At 49.3% G+C, this 19,077-nt stretch overlaps 1 protein-coding gene across 1 annotated transcript; it reads left to right on the plus strand.

Moving 5' to 3' along the window:
* Positions 1-2,252: 2,252 nt before the first annotated feature.
* Positions 2,253-4,034, plus strand: LOC139684094 (olfactory receptor 14J1-like). Its single transcript, XM_071579694.1, has 2 exons — positions 2,253-2,259; positions 3,442-4,034. Exons 1-2 carry the CDS (start codon positions 2,253-2,255, stop codon positions 4,032-4,034), a joined length of 600 nt encoding a protein of 199 aa, XP_071435795.1.
* The last annotated feature ends 15,043 nt before the right edge of the window (positions 4,035-19,077 follow it).

A 19,077-nucleotide genomic window follows, 5' to 3' on the forward strand; every position in this document is an offset into this window, starting at 1 on the left:
TGAAGCCCCCATAATCCAGGCAGAAATGGGCAGTGACCTGTCCTAATGACACCAATACAACTCCCTGTGCCCAGAGGGGATGCACCCCAGAGTACTGAGGGAGCTGGAGAAAGAACTGGCCAAGTCTCTTCCACTCATTGCCCAGCAGTCCTGATGAACTGCAGAAGTCTCAGCTGACTCAAAATCAGCAAATGTGATGCCCAACCACAGGAATTGTGTGAAGGAGGATCTGGGCAACTCCAAGGCAGTCAGCCTGTCCTTGATGCCAGGGAAGGCCATGGAGCAGATCACCTTGAGTGTCATCACATGGCATTTGCAGAAGAACCAGAGGACAAGGCCTAGACAGTCTGGGTTTGGGAAAGGCAGGTCCTGCCTGACCACCCTGATCTCCTTCCATGGCAGAATGACCCACTCAGGAGATGAGGGAACGGCTGTGGATGCGTCTCTCTACGATTCAGTAAAGCCTTTGGCACCACCTCCCACAGCATCTCCTGCAGAAACTGGCTGTTCATGACTTGGATGAGGGAACTCTTTGCTGGGTGAAAAACTGGCTGATGGCCCAGGGAGTGGTGGGGGATGGAACTAAATGCAGGTGGGGCTGGTCACTAGTGGGGTTCCCCAGGGCTCAGTGTTGGGGCTGGTCCTTTTTAACATCATTCTTGATGATTTGGCCAACGGGATCCAGTGCACCCTCAGTAAGATCATAGACAGCACCAAGGTGGGGGTGATTGTGGATCTGCTGGAGCTCAGGAAGGCTCTGCAGAGGGATCTGGACTGGCTGCATCAATAAGGCCAAGTGCCAGATCCTGCCCTTGGGTCACAACAACCTCATGGAATGCTCCAGGCTGAGGGCAGAGTGGCTTGAGAGCTGCTCAGCAGGAATGGACTTGCAGGTGCTGCTTGACAGTGGCTGGATATGAGCCAGAGTGTGCCCAGGTGGGCAAGAAGTCCAATGGCATCCTGGCCTTTATTGAGAACAGTGTGGCCCACATGGTCAGGAAAGTGATTGTGCCTCTACACTGGGCACTGGTGAGGCCCCACCAGGAGTGCTGTGTCCAGTTCTGGGCCTGTCACTGCAAAACAGAACGGCTGACAGAACTGGTGCTTTTGAGTCTGGAGAAGAGGAGGCTCAGGGAGGAGCCTCGTTGCTCTCTACAAAGACTGAAAAGAAGGTTTTAGTGAGGTGGGGGTCGGTCTATTCTACCAAGCATATAGTGAGAGGAAGAGAGGAAATGTCCATAAATTGCATTGGATGCAGTTCAGATCAGATATTAAAAAACTTTCTTTCAACCCCAAGAGAGTGTTTATGTATTGCAGTGGGTTACCCAGGGAGGTGAAGGACTCTCTGGAAGTGTTCACCTGGCATCTGGATATGGACATCTCACTCTAGCATATGGGATATGGGTAATTATGGTGGTGCTGGGTTCATAGCTGGACTAGAAGATGTTGAAGGTCTCTTTCAATGCTGATAATTCTGTGATTCTCTTACCTGTCATGAATGTTTCCAAGTTTGTGCTCCAAAAAACTCCTGGAGATGCTTTCTCAGTCAAGTCTCTCAGTGAGACCCATTAGCAATACAAGAAACTTTACAGTCTAAATCTGACTTCGGTTTCTCAAGAGGTTCCTGCAACTTTCCTCAGGGACTGAGGCTCAGAGACTCAGCACCAACACCCCACACCCCACACCCCCCACCCCGAGGGTCACTAAATGCCCTGGGCTGTTGCTGTGCTGCTGAGCTGGGCCGGGCTCCTGGCACACAGGGAGCTCCTGGCAAGCGGGCAGCGCTGCAGAGAGACAGCTCTGCCCAGGAGCAGCTCCTGGGCACAGCCCAGCAGGGCTCAGGGCACTGCCAGGGCAGCTCACGGAAATGGTCAGGGCACACACAGAGCTTAAAGGGCCCAGGTTTGGGAGGATGACTGAGAGCTCTTGGAAGAGAAATTCTTGCAGTTCTCGACAGAGTGAGTCTGTGGGTGCAGGGCATGCAGGGGCAGTTCCTGGAGGCATCTCCTAAAGCTGGCACAGCCCCAGCTGATGGGATGTGTCAGGAGGGGGCCATTGGGGGGCACTTTGGAATAATCGTGGAGCCTGGGGATGCAGCCAGGGGTGGCCAGGGCTGTGGTGCAGAGCAGGGTCCTGCAGCCCAGGGCGCTGTGCTGGGGCAGGGACTCTGCTGCCTGCCAGGGTCAGCTCTCAGCCAGCCCGGGGAGCTGCTCACAGGGCTGGAGGGAAGGGCTGTGGGGAAGGAGCAAACGATGGCAGGTGAGGGCAGGTTCCTACCACTCTCAGAGTGCTGCAGGGCACAGGGCTTCTTACACCTCGAAATCACAACAGAACCATCAAAAATGGTGTATCAAAGCGGCAGAAAACATCTTGGGCTACATGATTGGAGTGGGTCCTGCTCCTTTTATATTCTGCTCTGGATTTCTGAGTAGGGAATGGGATAGAGAAATTAATTTCTAAATCCAGGAGAAGGCACAGAAATTTCACAAATTTTACTCTGAGATCAGAGAAAAACAAAAAATATTAGAAATCAGCTTTCTGTGCCTCAGAGGCAGCATCAGTGTTGCTTTTCCAATATCCTCAGGCTGGGTCTGACATTGCCATCTGTTGTAGTAGTCTGCACAGCCAGAACTGCCCCTGGGAAGTGCCCTATGCTGGGAGGGCTCTGCAGGGCAGAGCTGAGCACCCAGGGCTGGGATGGGCTCTGGGAGCACTGCCAGGGCACAGCCCTGGGCACAGGGAAGCAGCTGCTGTCAGGGACAGCTCCAGGCAGCAGAGCCCTGGGCAGGGAGTGGGGGAATGTGCCCCCAAGGCAGCCCTGGGGTAGTGGGTATTCAGGCAGTTCTGGGGATCCTTCCTTTAATGGTTTGATGAACTTTTCCATTACAAATGGTTTATGTTTGACATAACTCATGATGTTCAGAGCTGTCACTCCTTAATAGCACATGGGCAGAGCTCCTGCTTCTCACATCATCCTCAGCCAGCACAAACCAGAAAAAGGAAATGTATTTAAGTCAGAGTGACTTCTATGAAAAATGAAGTTTGTAGTCTGAAATTTTACGCCTTTATTTTTAATTTTTTTTTTTCAAATGGGCCCCATTGTCAAAAGTAAGTAAATGTCCAACAGCAGCTCCATCAGCCACTTCCTCCTCCTGCCATTGGCAGACACGCGGCAGCTGCAGCTCCTGCTCTTGTGGCTCTTCCTGGGCATCTCCCTGGCTGCCCTCCTGGGCAACGGCCTCATCATCAGCGCCGTAGCCTCTGACCACCACCTGCACACCCCCATGCACTTCTTCCTGCTCAACCTGTCCCTCACAGACCTGGGCTCCATCTGCACCACTGTCCCCAAAGCCATGCACAACTCCCTCTGGGACACCAGAACCATCTCCTATGCAGGGTGTGCTGCACAGCTCTTTCTCTATGTCTGTTTTATGTCAGCAGAATTCTCTCTCCTCACCATCATGTGCTACGACCGCTACGTTGCCATCTGCAAACCCCTGCACTACGGGACCCTCCTGGGCAGCAGAGCTTGTGCCCACATGGCAGCAGCTGCCTGGGCCAGTGCCTGTCTCTATGCTCTGCTGCACACAGACAATACATTTTCCCTGCCCCTGTGCCAGGGCAATGCCCTGGGCCAGTTCTTCTGTGAAATCCCCCACATCCTCAAGCTCTCCTGCTCAAATCCTTACCTCAGGGAACTTGGGCTTATTGTTGTTTGTACCTGTGTAGTGTTTTGTTCTTTTGTTTTCATAGTTTTCTCCTATGTGCAGATCTTCAGGGCTGTGCTGAGGATCCCCTCGGAGCAGGGACAGCACAAAGCCTTTTCCACGTGCCTCCCTCACCTGGCTGTGCTCTCCCTGTTTCTCAGCACTGCAGCATTTGCTGACTTGAAGCCTCCCTCCATCTCCTCCCCATCCCTGGATCTGGCACTGTCAGTTCTGTACTCGGTGGTGCCTCCGGCCCTGAACCCCCTCATCTACAGTCTGAGGAACCAGGAGCTCAAGGATGCCATCAGGAAAATGATGACTGCTTAGATTTCAGAAGCAATAAACTGCCTGTTTTCTTCTCCAGAGAATATAATGTAACTCATTACAGGCTCGGTCTGACTTGTGAAGTTTTTCATGGAGGTGTTTGTGGGGTGATTCCTTTCTTCTGTGTGTCTTAACATTGGGCACAATGAAATTTCACTATTTATGCCATTTCTAATTCACTTTTTATGTCCTAAATTTTACTCACAGACTGTGGAAATGAGGAATCATCTTCTCTGTGCATTTTAGCAAAAGAAAGGATCCTGCACTCTTGTTTGCCAAAACTCATTCCTTGAAAGCTCCTGTGAATCTGGACGGGCAGAGCCTCTGTGCAGAGAGGGACAGAAACAGAGTATCAGCCCAGCAGCACTGCCAGGCAGCACCAGCACTGGGTCTTTTCAGAGCTGCTCTTTCCACTTCCCCACTCTCCATCTGTGCCCTTGTGTTTGCCCTCAGCTCTCTGGCTGCTCAGTGTGTGTCCTGCTGTGTAGCAGTGTTGGGACCACAGCAGGTGGGCCACAGTTTCTGTTCTTTGAAAGTTGACAGAAGTGGCTGGAATTGTTAGACAGATTTTTGAAGTTTTTCAGAATTTGATGGCTGTGTTGTGAAAGGCTAAGATGGATCATAGGGAATCTGGAGATGACAATCTAAACATTAATAACTGAATGGAAAAGCTGAATCTTAAATATTGCTTAAAAATTCACAGCTGGTATTGACAGCCCAGAGATCCTGGACTGGGAGCTGTAACAACCACATCACAACAGGATGATCAATATAAAATTTCCTTGTTAAATTGAGTTAATGATTCCATATAAAGTTTTTGTATTACTTTTAATAAAGCAAAGTTGGTTATGTCATTGTGACTGTGCTCGCCCCTTTGAGGAACTTGCAAGGCTTAAACCACAGAATGGACTGTTTTTAGCATATTGTGCAATGCTTGGTACAGGCGTATCATACATGTGAACTGCACATGAGAAGAAGAGCCTGAAGCCACCCTAAGACCACTCTATGTCCAATCAAAAGAAAGCAACCCCCCAGCAACAGAGCCAAACCTACGCAGAGGTGAACATCACGAGCTATCACGAGCCTGATGAGATGAAGATCAAGAGCCATCACAAGCCAAGGCTGGGAGGGACTAATTAAAAATACAGACTAAGACATTATCAATAATGAAAAAACCTAAGCTAAAAAGAGGAACTATTGCAGACCAGGCACTAGTGAGACTGCACACACCAGTCTGATGTACAAGCAGGATCCCAAGTTTATTCAAAAATACAGGTATATATCACCTTAAGTGACCCCGCCCCAGGTACGGAGGTCTGATTCCATAGGCTGAGGCTGGGAACATGTCCTTTTAAGGTGAAAACAAAACTTGTAGGCTGGTCCTTCAGACCCACCTGAATTAGGGGCGACATCATCTCCCCCTTTTGTTTCAAAGAACAAAATGAAAATACAGACAACATAATACAAAACTAACACAGTAATTTGTCATAAATTACAATCAGTGCAAAACAAGAAAACTTTTGTCACGTGAGACTTTTTGGTCATTTCGTGTGGCCGTCACCACACTGACCATGGTAAACAAAACAACACATTTAATGAATTGTGTCTGAGTGCAGTGACTTCACTTATCAAGGGTTAGCTTCAGTCCAGCTGAGCTAATTCCCTATGCAACTTCACAAGAGCAATTCTCAGTTCTACGTGGCCATCGTAGACTGAGAAAAGCCTTGAGATTCAGTCACTTCAGGCACTTTGTGAACTTATTTGAACAGTGAAATTAAACTTTTGGTCAGAAGTTAGACTTTTTAACTAGTACTCAGATTCATGTGTCAGCATTACTTGTTAAGTGAGCTGTGGATCCTCTGCCATCTGTAGGTTAACAGGCATGTTGTTCCCTGCAGATTTGGCTGGGTCTTTTCAGATCCAGGGCTTTACCCATTTTGCTGGTATCCACTCACTGCCTTGATCCGAAGATACTCAAGCGTATCCACAGCCCCACGTTATCAGCTGAAAGGGACCTTTCCATATGTTCGAGGCAGGTTGATACACTGCAACTTGAACATCTGAGGCTGAGAAATTGTGTAAATTTTCTGAGAAGCGTGAAAAAATTGGGGGATCATTAGTCTCCCTTGGGTTTAACCAATTTAAAACATAACAAGCTTTCATCAGCACATTCTGTGGGCTACGCATCTCCATTTCCCCCTCTCTTTTTAAAACTGACACCATGCGTTTTAAATCTTGGTGGTGGCGTTCAATGATTGCTTGTCCTCCAGAGTTATGGGGGATGCCACTGACATGATTAATCTGCCATTGATTAAAAAAGGTGCCACATATTTTGCCTTTATATGCTGGAGCATTATCTGTTTTGATAATGTCAGGCTTACCCAATGCTGCAAAAGCACTAAGCCAATGTTTAATACATGCCTTGGCAGCAGTGGAGACGTCAGCACTGGCCCACATTGCTTTAGAACAGGTGTCAGCTGACACATGAACGTACCTTAAATGTCCAAAAGATACAATTTCAGTAACATCAGTTTGCCAAATTTTCCGAGCTTCTAACCCTCGTGGGTTCACTCCTCCAGATTGAATGGGTGCTATTTTGGCACAGTCAGGGCAGGAAGCAATAATAGCCCTGGCTTGTGATCGTGACAGAGCAAATTCATTATGTATGGCTTTAGCTGATTGGTGGGAAAAGGAATGTGACCGGGTAGCTTGTTCAAAAGGAGTTGGTGTTGTGACTGCAGCAGCAGAAACAGCCTGATCAATAAATGCATTACCTTGAACAAGTATGCCTTCTCCATCTGAGTGACTGTGAATGTGAGTACACAGAAAGGGTGCTGACGATGTTCAACTAAATTCCATAATGTGATGAACAAGGGTTGCAGTTTTGAATTTGAAACGTACCCTAATAAGGAACGGGAAATTCTAGTAACAATTCCTACTACATACAGAGAATCGACAACAAGGTTAACGGGCTGATGAGAGAAATGCTGAAATACCAAAATTACAGCTTTTAGGATTTGTTTGTAACTTGGAGAGACAGACTAAGCAACATGCTCTTGAACTGGACTGTTCTTGTTTGATTGGACAGTCAATGACTAGTCCTAGGCTACTACTGCTTGTGGTTGTGGTTGCCATATGGGGAAGGCAGCTTGGCTCCAGTTTCTATGAGGTATTTGACTGGCTGTGCCCCATGGCCTGTAGCCCCTCTGGTTTTCTGGAGGCCCAGCTCCCCATCCCATGTTTGTTGAGGAATGCCATCGTTTTTATATCTAGAATGACAATCCTGGGCCCTGTGGCCAAGCCTGTGACAACGGTTACATTTCCCGGTGAAGCTTTGAGTTCTGCTATATTTTGGTTGTGCTGGACAAGATTTTGTTGTTAAACTCCAGGGTCTTTTCCCCCTTTTTTGGGTAGATTGTTTGTTAAGAGCTGTGGCTAGGGCAGAGGCATGTAGCTTTGCTTTTTCTTCCTCCTCTACCCAGGGCAATCTGGCACAGGCTTCAATTAACTGTACCAAAGTAGCTGTGGCAGGGAGAGAGGCTATGAGCTGTTTGCATTGAGGATTGGCATTATTAATTACCAGATCTTTCAATAAGGCTGGTTTAATGTCAGGGGTAAGATTTGGAGCCATGTCCAGGGCTTCTTTTACTTTGTCTACAAATTCCATACATGTTTGTCCAGGTTTCTGCATTATTTGCATATAAGGTATAGAAGGTTTTCCCTTCTTAGGCAGATTAGAGAATGCGGTCAAAGCAGCATTCTTTGACTGTTGCAGAATATGAAAATGTAATGCAGCTTGTGTTTGTGGGTCTTCATAAGCTCCTGATCCCATTAGCTGGTCTAAAGATGCTAATCTTAAGGGATGTCCAGTTTCTAAGTGTATATTTTTTTCCTGTTCCTCCACTAGCTGCTCTTTCCATTTCTGTAGAAATAACATATAAGCAGTAGGAGGTAGAATAAACTCCATTAATTAGTGTCTGCTGGAACTAGGTTGTTGTATTTTATGAAGGCAGTGATTTGGTTTTTTACTAAGGCATTGTCATAGCCGTATTGAAAGACTATAGTGTGTATTTTTTGTGCAATTTTCCAATCAAGTGATTCCCATTTTGAGCCTTGTGTAGTGTTCATCAGAGGCGCAGAAACCAGAGGTCGCAGGGAAGGTGAAGGTGTACCTGTGTCAGCCGCCAAAGAGACTCTTTGTACCTTTGCTGGCTGTTAAATGTGAGGTCGCGAGGTGGCGCTGTTGCTCCATCTACCGAATCTGGTACCTGGGTATCAGAAGGCTTTGAAATTAAGTTAACTACCTCGCGATTCCCGGCTCCCGCCATCATGTCCCAAACAGAGGCTTCTTCCTGCGCCATTGCTGCTGGGATGCAGCTGGTGGGTGTGGCTGTCAATGATGAAGACTGCAGGTACTGGGTTGCCGGTGCAGGGGAAGCCCCTGCCGGCGCTGCAGGGCCTGGGTCCCGCGCGCCCGTCGCTGTGGGAACTTGCTCTCGGGACGCACGCACTGTGGACGGCGCACAGTGGATGGAACGCGCAGGGTGGGCTTTGCTGGCTTCGCTCCACTGGGGAGGAGCCTCTCCCCTCTCCATGACGCAATCTATCCACGCTGGAGGTGGTGGGGGTGGCGCGGGAACTGATCTGCCGTGGGGGCGGGCCGATTCCTCCCGTTGAGCCGACGTGGAGCCGACCCCGGCACCTGCGGGCTGCGGGGGGACCTGCGCCTCGCGCATGCGCCTTGATGGGCATACTGTAGGGAGGGGAATGGGTCGGTCCTGGCGCCTCGTGGTAAGCGCGCGCAATCCCTTTGTTTGATTTCGCGGGCATTTCCATGAGGTTTTCAAAGCCTCTCATGGTTTCGGTTTCAAACTCAGCTATGGCGCGCAGCTCTACCGCAGACTTGGAACATGAATTAAAATCACTTACTCCTTGGTACTGTTGAATATCTCTGCTGTTTGCGGTGACGAACGGCGTGGAAAAGCCTTGGTCCCATGGCTGGTGTGGTCTCGTCGGATCTCCCGGAGCGGGGGCGGGCGGCAACGACGGGCATGGCACAGCGCTGGCTCCGCGGCTCGGCTCTGGGCTCCGCGCTTGCGGATAGGGCGGTGGCGATGCCGAAGGGAACGGCAGCGGGGGTCCGACGGGCGGCACGGGCGGTGCAGAAGGGTACCGCGGTGGGGGCTCCGCGAACGGCGGCGCCCACGGCGGTGCAGAAGGGTGCTCAGGGGAAAAGTCGCTCTGCAAAAGGAGACTCTTTTCCCTTCTCTCAGGTAGCTTGAGTTTTTTCGGGCTCGATCTACCTCTAACAGCATTTTCCTTATAGCTGTATGTGACGGGATAAGCGGCAAGAGATCTTCGGGGGCAATTTGTGATAAATTCCACAAATCTGCCCCGATATTGTCACACAATTCTATGGAAAGCGTGGAGCTGGCATCGGTTAAATGCCCTGACTAAAGCACCAGTCCAGAAATTTTTGTAAGGCTTGTCTTTCAATGTTTTTGTAACAAGAGCTAATTTTTCAAATTTATCAAGCAATAAGTTCGTCTTAGTCAACTTGGAATTCCCCATGTTTAACTCACTGGTTTGAAGGTCATGGTTTTTTCTTTCAGTCCACGTTCTTCCAGCAGCTCTCAAAGGCCACTTCCAAAACCTCCCAAGTTTACAGGAGACAGAAGCTCTCAGGGGCCTATACACAAACCTCCCAGAAAATTGGGGAACAGCAGCTCTCAGGGGCCACTACTTAAGGGTCTAGGCAGGTCTGCAGATGGCTTTCATGTCTTGAATCACGTCGAGGTCCACCAGATGTTACAGACCAGGCGCTAGTGAGACCGCACACACCAGTATGATGTGCAAGCAAGATCCAAAGTTTATTCAAAAATACAGGTATATATCTCCTTAAGTGACCCCGCCCCACGTACGGAGGTCTGATTCCATAGGCTGAGGCTGGAAACATGTCCTTTTAAGGTGAAAACGAAACTTGTAGGTTGGTCCTTCAGACCCACCTGAATTAGGGGCGACAACAAGGAACAATCACAGTCTATAAAAACCAAGCCTATAACTTGTATCCTTTGCGAGCCAGCTGGGAGCACTGGGCTCCTAAGCTGGTCGCCCAGGGCATTTCCTAGGATGTCCTGTTTGCTTCTTTGTCTAATAGTTGCTGCCGTGAATTATTTGTCTATTGTTGCTGCAATAAATGACTAAAAATTAAGTTTTGAATGTTGGCCTCAATAATTCGGTCAGTTTTACCAATAACCCTGTGACAAACACTTGGCAACAAAACAGCAAATCCATTGCAGAGTGACAAGACCTCAGCTGCTGATATTTCCATTGGTGCAGACTGTTGTGTGCAGGATGGGCAGTTTAGATCGTAAGGGTGGACCTGCCCAGGGATTTCTTTGTTCAGGTCCCTCTGCTGAGGCACCAGCTCGAGCTACCAAGTATTGGGATTGATCTGAGCCACTAAACCCACCAGATGGAACGAGAGCCTGTATGGTGGTCTGTATTAGGAGACTTAATCCAACTGCTGGCAAATACTTTATTAGCAACTACACAACTGTCCTAGTTCAGCAAACTGAGACCAGTTTATTACTGTCTGGGTGTGACCAAAGCTGTGTATTCTAAACCCCCTGTGTCATTTCTCATGAACTGTTAATAATGGACCATTTGCAGCAGCTCCCCAGGGCACACCCCCCAGGATCTGTGCTGGGTGTGAAAGACACCTGTGAGAGAGGAGCTGTGATAACTCCCCTCTGGGGAGTCGTGAGTGCCTTCACACCCAGCCTGAGGGGTCATGTCTGCTAATGGGCCATCAACAACTCCAAATATACCCCATGACTGACACAGTCAGATCACCCATTGTGGAACTCCCCTCCCTGGGGGATGTACTGGGTGTTCCCATCTGAACCAGAGGGTATAGAATCTTGGGGTTTGGGGACTTCTGGGACCACCTGTCAGATCCAGAGGAGAAGCGGAACCCCAACAGGACTGAGACCACCACTCCTGTCCAGACTGTGACTGTCATCTGCACCAACAGGTTTTTCTCTTCCTTTTACTTTAGACGCAGAGGAATCACGTGGGACTCAGCACAGGGGCCAACAAACACCATTCTGTTTGTGCCCCAGGGGGCTGGGTTATACTTCTGGGTTTTTGGGTCAAAACCAATTTCTCTTTGTATCATTGCATTCATTGTCATATTTTTATTAAATTGTAACTCTGACTTCATCTCTCTCATGTTGGTTTCATTTCTCCTCTTGGTTTACCTTTAAACCAGCACATCTTTTAAAGCCCAATGTGGGGCACGAGAGAGAAGTCAGACTTACAATTTCATTTTAAACATCTGTGTATTTGGGTACAGAAACTCCCTGATTACCATGTTGCTTGATGTATTCCCATGGATGTGTCTCTCAGCCTGTTCATATTTCAACATATGGGAATTTTTTACCTATTTGATGCCACTTTTAAGACCAGGGAGAGGGACCAAAATTCTGTTATTAATACATTATTTTTATATCATCGTAACATCAGAAGCAGTGAGCTTCATTGTGAATGTGTATTCAGTCCTGTTTGCCTGTCCTAGCTTGGGTTGCTGCCTCTGGGGCCTCATTAAAAATAGCACCCAGCCTGTGGGGTAACAGAAGGGAATGGTTCTTTCCACACTTTCACCTTTTTCTCCCCCTTCAGACGTGCTACAACAGTCTTTGAGAATATTGAGTTTCCTTTTGATATTAAGGACAGTGTAATACCGTTGTTAGTGTTGCTTTGTCTCCTCTGTACTGTACACACCATGCTTAGGGGTCAGCACAGGGCCTTCTAGGGAGGTTGTTTGGAGGCCTACCCTGAGAGTGGATAATGCTGAGTGGCACGGGAAGTGGGAGGACATGGGCCAGTATTTGGAGAGTTTCTCTCCTCCAATGATGTGGAAATTCAACCCTGAACAACTGCAGGACCCTGTTGGAAGAATAAGCCACGTGAAAGGGAAATGCTCTGGCAGATCCAGAGATGGGCAGCTCACAGCAACCTGCTGGGCCCTTTCACGGGCCTAACGGGCACTGCTTGGTGTGGAACAGCCCCATCAGGAGGAGGAGAAAAGCAATTGCACAGGCAGCGTGTCCACCCAAACCACAGCTGAGCCAGAGAGATAAAGAAATACATCAACCAACATCATGTCCACGCAAACTGTTGAGGAGCCAGAAGGGAACTGAAACTAATAGCCATTGTCCCTGTCCAGAACAGAAAATCAAAGACCAAATCACTTTGTATAGGGAATGACAAGGAAGAGGCAGGACCTTCACATCAAGCAGAAGAAACGGAGCCAGAACTAATCAGCCGGTCCCTATCCCTGGGTGAGCTGTGTGAGCTCCGGAGAGAGTTCACACGACAGGCGAATGAGTCCATCTTGACCTGGCTGCTCCGAATCTGGGACACCGTGGCCAATGATACAATTCTAGATGGGAGTGAGGCAAGGCAGCTGGGATCCCTGTCTCGGGATGTCGTCATTGACCAGGAGACTGGAAAAAGGCAGGAAACTCTCAGCCTCTGGCGGAGACTGTTGTCAAGCGTGAGGGAGAGATGTCTTTGCAATGAGGACCTCCATGTACAGCAAGGACAGTGGAACATGTTGGAACAAGGTGTCCAGTGCTTAAGGGAATTAGCCACACTGGAGATAATCTTTTCAGAGGACGAGAGATGCCCTAAAAGTCCGGATGCTGTACAGTGCACATCCCAGATGTGGTTAAAGTTTGCATGGCTTGGGGCAGAACTGTATTCTCTCTACCTTGCAATGTGGCAGTGGAGAGAAGGAGAGGACAAGGTGGGCGTGCTGGGAAAGCAAACTGGAGATTTATGAAGACACTGTCACTGCCCCATTACGAGCCCACATCTCAGCTCTGAAAACAAAACTGGTTGAACTGGAAGAGAAGATTAAGGAAGGAATCTTCCATATCTTGCCAGGACAAATAAGAGTCTCTGCCATCAGCAGCAGGCATCCCCCAGCCAAGTAGAAAGGGTACACTCCACATGGCAATCTATGTTTTTTCCTCATGAGCATGGAGAAGATATGAGGAAGTGGGATGGAAAACTCAGCTCTTTTTAGGAGCACGGGTACATGAACTGAAAAGAGGCACAACTACCACAAGAAACTCTTCAAGGTTAAATGCTGCTCCGGTCTCTTGTGGGCAAGACTCCAGATGGTATAAGAGTGATGTCATGTCCATTCCTCTTTGTGCTGGTTTAAAGGTTAAACAGCAGGGGAAATGAACTCACCACGAGAGAGATTATAAGTCAGAGCTAAGATTTAATAACAATATTACAATAACAACACTGACACAAAAGGGAAATTGCTTTCAACTCAAAAAACCCCAGCAGTATAACCCAGTGTTCTGGGGCACAAACCCAAGGGGGTTTGTTTGCCCTTGTGCTGAGACCCCTGTGGTTCCCCCAAGTCCAGAGGAAAAAGAAAAGAAAAACCTGCTGTTGGTGCAGGTGAGGGCTGTGGTCTGGGCGAGAGCGGTGATCTCCTCCTGTCAAGCTCCTGCTGCTGCTCTGGATCCGACGAGAAGTTCCCGAGGTCTTCTTACCCACCACTTATGTACCCTCAGGGAGCACCCAATCCCTCCCCCTGGGTGGGGACTCACACAATGGGTGGTTAACTCTGGGAGCCAGGGGGTATTGAACTGTTGATGGCCCATTAACAGCTCCGCCCCCCCTCAGGCTGGGTGTGAAGGTGATAATGGCTCCCTGGGCAGCTGCTGCTAATGGCCCATTGTCCTTGGGGAATGAATAGAGGGGGTAGAATACACAGATTTGATCACCCCCACACAGGGTTAGCTGGTCCCTCCTGCTGAACTAGGACACTCTTGAAGGGCCCTTCAGGTCATATTTACAGGAAGACTGCAGTGAGTTCCACGACCAGAACAAGGGGGGCCCTGCCTCTAGCGAGGCAGAGAAGAGGGACATTTGGGTTTATGGACCATGTGAATTCGATGGCCTGGTACATCACACCTATCGGGGGAGCCACCTACACCGAGCTGGGTTGTGGACTGGTGGTCAGAAGAGCTCAGGCACACCAGACATCAGAAGGCTTGATCAGAAGGCTCACAACTTAGGGAGTTTATTCAAGATAGGTTAACAGACAGTTCTCATAGCTCATAGGAGAAGAAGTTAGTTCCTATTACAACAGTAGATCTAGATCTGACTCATTCTCACATCCTAGCAAATCTCTCTCTCATGCAGTAATATCCACACCTTTTAAGTATTCTCATATCCAACATGCTATCACATAATTGGTTAACCAATTCACCTTGCATACACCACAGCTTCTCATTGGTCAGAAGTCACCGCACATACTCCAGGTAGCTCTGTTCTCTTCAAGGTAGAACCTCCAAACAGCTTTCCTTAAGGGATGCACTTACACTCACCCCCCACCCCACACACACACAGATACAAGGCTTAAGCTGACATGCATATTGAGGACATCAAGATACGTAGCAGCAGAATCCATCTCTATTTCTGGGGTGACAGGGGGATCCCAACAGCTGACTGTACTGGAAGCTGAAGTCAGCTTGACTGGGAAGGAATGGCACAGACACCCCTTTGTGACTGGTTCAGAGGCCCTGTGTATCCTTGGCATAGACTACCTGAGGAGTGGGTATTTCAAAGACCCAAAAAGACTTTTTTGGGCTTTTGGCATAGCTGCTGTGCAGACAGGAAATCAGACAGCTGAGCATCTTTTCTGGCCTCTCAGAAGACCCTTCTGCTGTGGGACTGCTGAAAGTTGAAGAACAGTTGGTACCGCTGGCCACAGCCACAGTGCACCGTCGGCAATACCGCACTGACCGAGACTCTGTGACCCCCATACACAAGATGATTCCTGAGCTGGAGAGCCAAGGGGTGGTCAGCAAGACCCACTCACCCTTTAATAGCCCCATATGGCCAGCGCAGAAGTCCAGTGGAGAGTGGAGGCTGAAGGTGGATTACCGTGGCCTCAATGAGGTCACACCCCCCGGAGTGCCACTGTGCCGGACATGCTGGAGCTTCAGTATGAGCTGGAGTCCAAGGCAGCCAAGAGGTGCCACCATCGACATTGCCAATGCCTTTTTCTCAACTCCTTTGGCAGCAGAGTGCAGGCCACAGTTTATTTTCATCTGGAGGGGTGTGCAGTACACCAAGAATAGACTGCCCCGGGGTGGAAACACAGTCCCACCATTTGCCATGGACTGATCCAGACTGCACTGGAAAAGGGTGAGGCTCCAGAACATCTACAGTACATCAATGACATCATTGTATGGGGAACACAGCAGGAAAGAAATAATCCAGATTCTCCTAAGAGCTGGTTTTGCCATTAAACAAAGTAAGGTCAAGGGACCTGCTCAGGAAATTCAGTTCCTAGGAGTGAAGTGGCAAGACGGACATGGCCAGATTCCATCAGAGGTGATCAACAAAACAGCAGCTGTGTCTCCACCGACCAGCAAGAAGGAAACTCAGGCTTTCCCAGGCACCGTGGGCTTTTGGAAGATGCATATTGCTGAGTACAGTCAGATTGTAAGCCCTCTCTACCTTGTGACATGGAAGAGAAATGATTTCCAGTGGGGGCCTGAACAACAACAAGCCTTTGAACAGATTAAACAGGAGATTGCCCACACAGTAGCTCTTGGGCCAGTCAGGTCAGGACAGGATGCGAAGAATGTCCTCTACACTGCAGCCAGGGAGAATGGCCCATCCTGGAGCCTCTGGCAGAAAGTACCTGAGGAGACCCGAGGACGACCTCTGGGATTCTGGAGTTGGGGACACAAAGGATCTGAAGCCAGCTATACCCCAACTGAGAAAGAGATCCTGGCAGCTTATGAGGAAGTTCAAGCAGGCTCAGAAGTGATTGGCACTGAGGCACAGCTCCTCCTGGCACCCCGACTACCAGTACTGGGCTGGATGTTCAAAAGAGAAGCTCCTTCTAACCATCACACCACTGATGCCACATGGAGTAAGTGGATCACTCTGATTATGCAGCAAACCCGGATGGGGAATCCTAATCGCCCTGGGATTTTGGAATTCATCAGCAACTGCCTGGAAGGTGAGAGTTTTGGACTATCCTCTGGAGAAGAAGAGGAGCAGGTGACACGAGCTGAAGAGGCTCCACCATTATAACCAGCTACCAGAAGAGGAAAAGTGATATGCTCTCCTCACGGATGGCTCCTGCCGCATTGTAGGGACAAGCTGGAAATGGAAAGCAGCTGTATGGAGTCCTACACGGCGAGTTGCAGAAGCCACTGAAGGACAGGGTGGATCAAGTCAGGTTGCAGAGCTGAAAGCCATTCAGCTGGCTTTGGATATCGCTGAATGAGAGAAGTGGCCAAGACTCTACCTCTACACTGACTCGTGGATGGTGGCCAGTGCTCTGTGGGGATGGCTGGAGCGATGGAGAAAGGCCGGCTGGCAGCGCAAAGGGAAACCCATCTGGGCGGCTGAGATGTGGCAGGACATCACTGCCCGGGTAGAGAAGCTGAGTGTGAAGGTCCATCACGTAGATGCTCATGTACCCAAGAGCCGGGCTAATGAGGAGCATCGTAACAACGAGCAGGTGGATCGAGCTGCCAGGATTAAAGTCCCTCAGTTAGATCTGGATTGGCAGCACAAGGGAGAATTGTTTCTAGCTCGATGGGCCCATGATGCCTCTGGTCATCAGGGCAGAGATGCGACATACAGATGGGCTCGGGGCCGAGGGGTGGATCTAACCATGGACAGAGTCTCACAGGTTATCTGTGACTGTGACACATGTGCTGCCATCAAGCAGGCCAAGCGGGTGAAGCCTCTGTGGTATGGAGGATGGTGGTCGAAATACAGGTATGGGGAAGCCTGGCAAGTTGACTACATCACACTTCCCCAAACACACCAAGGCAAGCGCCACGTGCTGACCATGGTAGAGACAACCACTGGATGGCTGGAGACATACCCCGTGCCTCACGTCACTGCCCAGAATACCATCCTGGGCCTTGAGAAACAAGTCCTGTGGAGACACGGCACCCCAGAGAGAACAGAGTCTGACAATGGCACCCATTTCTAGAATTGCCTCATAGACACCTGGGCCAGAGAGCACGGCCTTGAGTGGGTGTATCATGTCCCCTCCCATGCACCAGCTGCCGGGAAAGTTGAGCGGTGCAATGGACTGCTGAAAACCACCTTGAAGATGCTGAGTGGGGGAAATTACAAACACTGGGAGCTGCATTTACCAAAGGCCACCTGCTTGGTCACCACCTGAGGCTCCACCAATTGAGCTGGCCCTGTCCAATAAGAACTCTTGAATACTGTAGATGAGGTCCCTGTGGGACATATGGGAGGCATGTTAGGAAAGACTGTTTGGATTAATCCCACCTCAAGCAAATGCAAACCCATCTGAGGGATTGTTTTTGTTCAAGGACCTGGTTGCACTTGGTGGGTAAGGCAAAAAGATGGGGAAACATGTTGTGTACCACAAGGGGACCTAATTTGGAGTGAGAACTGTCCGTAATTTTTCATTTTATATATAGATATATATGCATGAATATAGTTGTGGTAGTTCTGGCTTTAGTTTTAGCTGGGCCTCAGTATCAGCAGGCCCAGCTAAAAAGAAAAGATATTAATTTTTGCATGAAATTATTAGTTATTAGTTCATCACCTGCATTACAAACTATACTTATCTGGGTTGTCCAGGGAAATATTTACAAATATTAAACAAAATTCTCCATTTCCAGGAACTACAAGCTGCGATCACACACAAGACATTTGTCATTCTTTGGGTTTGCAAAAGCATGGGCAGCTTTTTCCTTTCTGAACTCATATTTTCCCTTTTTTTCTCTTCCTCTGCTCAGACCTTTCCTGTGGTTTATTCCTCTTTGGGTTCTCTGGTCCTTCCACAGCACTGACAGGGATGCAGCTCTTGCAACTTGTATTTATTAGATTTTATTTTGTTTTGATTTAAACTATGTTAAGATGATGAAACGTGTATTTTACATTACCTTGAACTGCAAATTTATTACACTATTAAAGGAAAACCTATAGAAAAAAGGTTTGAAATGCATCCTTTGAAAAAACCAGTTTCATTACCTGTCCAGTTGCTACAAAGTAAATCTGTCTCTGTCATCTAAAAATCAAAAAAGCTTTTCCCCTCCTTTTGACTTGACACACATATCAGGACCTGTTTGGTTGGTTTTTCCTGTATCAGAAGAAGAAAAAGAAAATGGTAGTTTTATTATATCCTGACTGCATTCTGTGTGCCACAGCCCAGCCCTGAACTGTGAATGTGTCGCTTTTCTTCCCACAATAATCCAACCAAAACACTTTGTTGCTGCTCCAAGAAACCACCAGGAGCTTTTGCTGTATTTTCCCGGGGGAAGAGCAGGGGCTGGGCCAGGCTGGGAGTTCCGCGGCACCAGTGACATGGACACGGGGAGCACTGGGAGACACTGGGATGGGCTGGGGGGGGCAATGGGAGAGAGGAGAGAGACTGGGCTGGGCTGGGAGGGGACTGGGAGAGAGAGGGGAAAGACTGGGATGGGCTGGGGGGCCATTGAGAGACAGCCGGGACAGGTCTGTGCCCCTTTCCTGCGCACTGGAACCTGCCCCCAATCCCCCCGATTCCCATTCCCGGCCATCCCGGTTTGCTCCCCCCACCACCTCCAGCAATGAACAGGTTTTGAGGCTCCCTCGTGCGCTGCAGCCAATAGGATGGCGCTGTTTTGTGACGTCACCAGTTGCTGGGAGGAATGTGCTCGTCTCTCTACCCGCCTTTGGTGTGACACATCCAATAGAACGTCGCGATGTCAGTGACGTCATCGGTTGCCAGGCGGTCTCGGGGTGGGGCGCCGTCGCCATCGATCCCGATCGGTGCTGATTGATCCCGGCCTCGCCCACGTGCGGCCCCAGCGAGGCCATGGCGGTGTCGAGCGAGGTCGGGGGTCCCCCCAAATTCTCCCCAAAACTCCTGGGGACCCCCCGAACTCCTCCTGCGATTGCTGGGTTCCCCTGGGCCCCCTCCTGACGGGTCCCCCCAACCCTTCCAAAATCTTCTTGGAAC

This window comes from Pithys albifrons, chromosome 31 (genome assembly GCF_047495875.1).
Source record: "Pithys albifrons albifrons isolate INPA30051 chromosome 31, PitAlb_v1, whole genome shotgun sequence".
NCBI classification, from domain to species: Eukaryota; Metazoa; Chordata; class Aves; order Passeriformes; family Thamnophilidae; genus Pithys; species Pithys albifrons.